General features: G+C 36.6%; 1 protein-coding gene across 1 annotated transcript; it reads left to right on the forward strand.

Moving 5' to 3' along the window:
• On the forward strand, positions 918-2,198 carry LOC107627357 (protein MAIN-LIKE 1-like). Its single transcript, XM_016330199.1, has 2 exons — positions 918-986; positions 1,506-2,198. The coding sequence occupies exons 1-2, from the start codon at positions 918-920 to the stop codon at positions 2,196-2,198; spliced, it is 762 nt and encodes a 253-aa protein (XP_016185685.1).

Below are 6,760 nucleotides of genomic sequence, written 5' to 3' on the forward strand. Positions count from 1 at the left end.
AATAATTATTAAATATTTAAAATTTTATTATAACAGATAAGTTAATCAAAAATTAGGAAATTTTTTTTATTTAAATGAATTCAATATGTTATTTACTAAAATTCGTAATACACATAATATTTATTGATGTACATAATTTTATATATATGGAGTACTGTATCTAAATTACATTAAACAATTTATCTTGGGTACTTAGTCACCGCAGTTGTGCATAAAACGAATACTCAATAATCGAGATATAACCAAAATGCATTTAATGTTAGTGTAGTCCGGATACGTATTTTATTTAGCGATTTAACTATAATATTATGTATTTGTGTTATTCTACTTGTATGATTAATTAAATATTTAATTTAAAAATATAATTTTAAATTAAAAAATAATTTAAAATTTTAATTACAGTGGATATAGTGGATATATTTTGTTACTATTATTTAATAATACGTATGCAATTTTAAATCACTAATTTTAAATTAGTGGTGGGACACAATTTCACCTAAATTTTAGGAAAATTTATATAAATAAATTGTTTGGCTCCCAAATTTACACAATTACAACTTTACAAAGAATAAGACACAAATATATTTTTACAGAGATACGTAATCCGCTACAGGTATCCGCGGATTACATTGTTGGAGTGACCGCTAGAGGCAGTAGCGACTTTTGTTGAAGGTCGCTTGTGCATAAACCGCTACTGGTAATAACGGTTTGTGTGTGTGGGGATGCGTGTGTAAATCGCTGGAGGCAGCAGCGGTTTACGTTGAGCGTGGTTGCCTATATAAACTGTGGAAGGCAACCGTGGATTCCTCATTTGGAGTGGATCTTGCGTTTGGCTAGAGAGAGTAAATTCTAGAGCTTCGGCAGAGCAATTTGAGAGTGAGTCCGAGGTATCTGAGTGTGACCTCTAGCTGGATATCATGGCAGAAGAACGGAGCTTGTACCGACTGAACGGTGTTGCCCATATTGCCGGTGCCATTGCCGATGAGGTCAGTTATATTTTATTTTATTTTTTTAAAATTATCATTTATTAATTAGAAAAATGGTATGTAGGGTAGAGGAATTAGAATTTATAATTTAACCGTTATAGTTTGAAATTAGACCTTGCATGTTAGGATGTAGAATGTAGTGGGGCTGTACTTGAGAATCGGTTTGAATCGCAATTTTTGTTCCGTTAATTTCCGAATGTTAACTTTTATAAGAATTTTTTTTACATTCTTTTTGGGTTAAATCGATTTTCGTGAAAGGCTTCTTTAAAAGCAACCGATTTTGGGGACCGGAAACTGCTAATCTAATTGTGCAACCTGTTTTTGTATTAGTCCAAAAAAAGATGTTTTTCGCAATTTGATTTGACGATTGACTAATAGGTTAATAGTTTAATTGTTTAATTGTTTAATTTGTTTCCTTGTTTGGTGATGGTATAAGCAATTTGTTGTTATTAGATAGGGGGATTTGTTATAGATAGTAGAATTTAATTGTTTCGTGTATATCTTTCATATTGTGTGCAGCCAACTAGGTGTATCTATAGTGTGAGACGGCAACAAAATATGTCCATGCATCACAGGATCATCCTGTATTTAGAGAGGGCTGGATTGTACCACTTGGCCAGGTTAAACAGTCACTGGTTCTTGTTGGACGAGTCCTTGGTCAGTGCATTCATTGAGAGGTGGCGCCCTGAGACGCACACCTTTAATATGCCTTTTGGAGAGTGCATAGTGACATTGCAAGATGTGGTGTTTCAGATTGGGTTACCTGTCGATGGGGAGGCCTTGAGTGGTTGCCTTGGAGAGTTTGAGAAATTCATAGAGGGTGGCCGACCAGCGCAGGAGTGGTTTCAGGATCTATTCGGTGAGCTTCCACCATCGAATAAGGTCAAGCAGATGACAGTCCACTTTATATTGTTCCATGAGAGGTTTAGAATGTTACCAGCAGATGCGACCGAGGACACTGTTCGTATTTACGCACGTGCCTACATCATGATGCTGTTATCCACTCAGTTATTTGGGGACAAGAGTGCGAACCGGGTACATATACAGTGGTTGCCATATTTGGCGAATCTTGATGACATGGGGAGGTATAGCTGGGGGTCGGCCGCTTTGGAAAGGTTGTATCGATGCATTCTCAACTCGATCCGGTCCAGCCTCAAATTCAAAATCAGGAACACCAGGAGGCACATCAACATGGACAACCGCACACGTTGAGGATCAAGAATCAGAACTGTCGCTGCTACCACAGGCATCGATGTCGAGGCACCACCGATCATCGTCGACTGAGGATTCGGCGCCGATGCCTCGGAGCTGTCGACACCATCTTCCAACTTCACAAGCAGCTCGGGTATTCTGACCTCGGAAAAACTCCGCACGTAGTGAAACAAGACCTGCAAGTCTTCATCAGACCCTATCACAAAGGTCTCATATCTCACACCAGCTGACATAACGACAATGAAAATTTTGTAATACAACTTTTTTACCCACTTCGTCCCACACGCACCGAGCTTCCATAATATGCTGAGCTTAATCTCTGCCAACGTACTCGACGACCGGATAAAAATACTAAGCGGTTCTCTATCCGTAAATTTTACACCATGCCTTTTGCTCTTCTGAATTTTTCCAGAGCGATGCACTAGAGCCACAAAACTTTTCTCACCATCCATTTGTGAGAAATAACACTCTTCCTCCACCTCAATGCATTTGAGGGGTTTATATAGGCAGCCACGCTCACACATACTCAACGTAAACCGCTGCTGCCTCCAGCGGTTTACGCACGCATCCCCACACACATAAACCGCTACTGCCTCTAGCAGTTTCTGTATTGTACTCTAACCACGTAATCTGCGGCTACCTGTAGCGGATTACGTATCTCTGTAAACCGCTACTGCCGGTTTACGCACGCATCTCACACACACAAATCGCTACTGCCTCTACCGGTTTCTGTATTGCACTCCAACCACATAATCTGCGGCTACCTGTAGCGGATTACATATCTCTGTAAACCGCTACTGCCAGTAGTAATTTCTATAGAGATATGAAAAAATGTATTTGCGTCTTCTTCTTTATAAAGTTGTAATTGTGTAAATTTAGGAGCCAAACAATTTATTTATGTAAATTACCTTAAATTTTAAATTAGACCAAATACAAAAATAATTTTAAATTGATATTTTTGAATAAAAATTAATTAAATTGATAAATAAAATTAAATGAATACTATTTAAATCATAATAAATTATATTAATTTTAAAAATATTAAAATTAATAGACAGTTAAAATTTGAATTGGTTTAGTATTAACGAATTCTACTCCAAACCGTTAGCACTTAGAATTAAGGTGAAATTGATAACGCCTTTTTCTAATTCCAATTATCCACTACTTTTCAACGTGTACACTTTTAACTCATGTTAGGAACGTAAGTCAGTCAGATAAAATAAAAGGTTCTGATGATTCATAAGTAGTAATAGAAAAAAATTACAAAACTATATTTTTAAATTAAATATTAAATTAATCGTACGAGTAGAATAATATGAGTACGTAATATTGTAGTTAAATTATTAAATAATATACGTATCTTGAGTACACTGTCCTTACTACAAGAAAAATGCTGAGTACCGTTGGAGTTACCATCGGATTTAGCGGCAATGATTACTGGCGGATTTAGCGTCAGGTTTTGCGTCGGATACAAGGCAGGTTGGATTTCCCAAAATGTTTATTTACCATCGAATTTTATATTCTAACGCTAAATCCGACGGTGATTAGTGGCACGAAATATAATTTTTTGGTGCCAACTTTACCGTCGAATATTTTTGACAGTAAATCGCTTTAGTAAAATACTGCGTTTGACTAATTTACCGTCAGAGTATTCTAACGACAAGACTGGTTTAAAATTCAAACGCGAACCTTCCACCCTTACTTGTCCGAGTTGACTCTCTCTCCTCTCGTGTTTTCTTGTTGGAGGAGGTACTGTCAGCATTGCCATCACTTGCCAAAGCCTCTAGTGCCGCCGCCACTAGACGTTTTCGCCGCTGGAGCTGTTGGTCACTTTTGGGAAAGTTGGGAACGCCACCGCTGTTTTCGGTGGCCATTGCCATCGGTGTCACAGTCACTACGAGTACCACCACGCTTCCAGCATCCTGCAGCCACTATCAAAGATAATTTTAACATAGTTTTTTAATTTTATTAATATTTTTATGTGAGTTTAGAGTTCTTGCTAAATAGTTTATGAAATTATTGATTAAATTAGTGTAATGAAGTTTGTGATTATAATTTGAAATATTTTTTTTTTACTATTTTTCAGATTTTTTGTGTGACTTTAGGGTTTGGTTAGGTATTTTACGAAATTATTGATTATATTATGGTAATGGAGTTTGTGATTAGGGTTTGGATTGTGATTTTTATTTTTTTCAAATTCTTTTTGTGAGTCTAGGATTTTGTTTTGTAATTTATTATCAAATTATTGATTAAAATAGGGTAATGAAGTTTGTGATTAGGATTTCTTATGTTAATTTATCATAAATAGACATTATAATTAAGTTAATGTAGGTTAAGTAGGATGAGATTAAGGGTGGTCGACATTGTTGGTGGATGACTTTGTGTAGTTTGTTGAAGTAGTTAGTTTCACTTTGTGAGTTTAATAAATTTTCTTTTTTATTAGGACGGTGGTATTTCTCTGAGATTAATTAGATTTTGCTTCTTTCGTATTCTATGCATCTGTGTTTCAGGTAAGTTTTCTATCTCTAATTATAATTAATTGTCTAAGTTTTATGTTCGACTTACTTTTTCTAGAATAGTATTTTAAGACAGAAGTGGGAGAAGATTGCGTAGAGGCGCCTTCTCGAAACCCTTGTTTGTTGGAAAATTGTGGTTATAACGGGTTGCACACTATAATGGTTAGGATTTGATATGTTATTGAATTTATGTTTGTTCTAATATATCCTTGCAGTTGTTTTTACCGTGAAAATTATTATATTTATTTGATGGATGTCTCTGAATTAAGAAAAAGTTCTGCCAAAATTTTGTGTGATTTATTTTAAAACTTTCTTGGTTTACAGAAGATTCTAATTATAGGGTATGCTCTACTATATTTTGTAAAAAATGTAATAATTTTGTCTTGTTCGTCAAATTCTAGGGTGTATGATTCAATATGATTCAAAGTCATCGTCTATGTATGTATGATAGGGATTACAGTGGACCGGGGGGGATTAAAACTTGAATTGGTTGAAGGCGTTGACATGTTTGTTGAACATGTATTTAGCATGGAACCGTTTAGGTCTGAAGGGGGTATCTAGGTGTCCATGTGAAAAGTGTTGGCTGACTAAGTGGTTAGAACCTGCGGATATTATGCTTTACCTTTACCGTAATGGGTACAATGATGAGTATTGGATGTGGACAGAGCATGGAGAGGTGGATGAACAAGGAATTAATAGGTCTGCCTCGAATTTGAATAGGTCCGGCTATCGATCAACGAGAGTTCGGGTAGAAAGAGAACTAAACATGGAAGACATGACTTGGGAGGATAACCAAGAGAGATACAACATGATGGTATTTTATGCAACAAGTGTTACGGAATTAGAAAAGTCTAAACAAGAGCTTAACCCGAAGGCAAATATATTTTTATCATCCGTTAGAATCTGCTATGAGACCGTTGTTTGAGGGTTGCGTTCATTCGCAGTTGTTTGCATGTGTTAAAATAATGACTATTAAGTCAGAGACAAATTATTTGCAAGAGTCTTTTGATAAGTGGGCCACCCTCTGCAACGAACTAGTATCTGTCGGGACCTTTGGCATCCCTCGCAACCACTACACAGCAAAGAAGTTAGTTTTAAAATTAGGTCTGAATTTGTTGAAAATTGATTGTTGTTTGAATGGATGTATGCTGAATTACAAGAGGGATGCAGACCTAACTGAATATAGATTTTGTAAATCACTAAGGTTCCAAGTCGAGAAAGAACAGATTAGTAAATGCTGACTAAAGAGAGTTTTAATAAAACAGATGCACTACTTGTCCTTGATCTCTAGGATGAAATGATTGTATGCATCAATGAGTTAGGCCCCTCACATGACCTGGCATAGTAACAAGAAAGATGAAGAAATCGTGATGTACCCATCTCACAAACAAGCCTGGAAGCATTTTGATCAGGTCCATCCTACATTTACGAGCGAGCCGAGAAATGTTAGACAAGTTTTGTGCTCTGACGGGTTCGCACTGAGTTTCAATTTCGGCAACGCGTACTCTTGTGACACCGTATAACATGAGTCCCAAAATATGCATAAAGGATTGTAAATGTTCTTAACTTGTATCATACTTGGTCCCAACAATCCAAAGGCCAAAATAGATATCTTTTTGCAGCATTTGGTGGATGAGTTAAAGGACATATGGATCCATGGTGTCAAAATATTTGATATTTCGACAAAGACAAACTTCCAACTGTGTGTTGCGTTGATGTGGACCATTAACAATTTTTTTGCGTACGGGATGTTGTCAGGTTAGTCCACTCAGGGCAGACTGGCATGTCCCATTTGTATGGAGAATACAAAGGCATTTTGGTTGTCGAATGGTGGTAAGAATTCATAGTTTGATTACCATCGAAGATTCCTCGACATGGATCATCCTTTTTGGCACAACAAGGACTTGTTCAAAAAGAATATAACTGAACACCAAGAGGCACCTGCAAAGTTGAGTGGTAGGAAAGTTTGGCATCGTATCAGTAGAATCCCAAAGATCGTCGAAAACAGGGCAGGTCTGAGACCTTCCGGATATGGCAAGGAGCATA

The sequence above is a fragment of the Arachis ipaensis genome, chromosome B02 (genome assembly GCF_000816755.2).
Source record: "Arachis ipaensis cultivar K30076 chromosome B02, Araip1.1, whole genome shotgun sequence".
In the NCBI taxonomy this organism is placed as follows: Eukaryota; Viridiplantae; Streptophyta; class Magnoliopsida; order Fabales; family Fabaceae; genus Arachis; species Arachis ipaensis.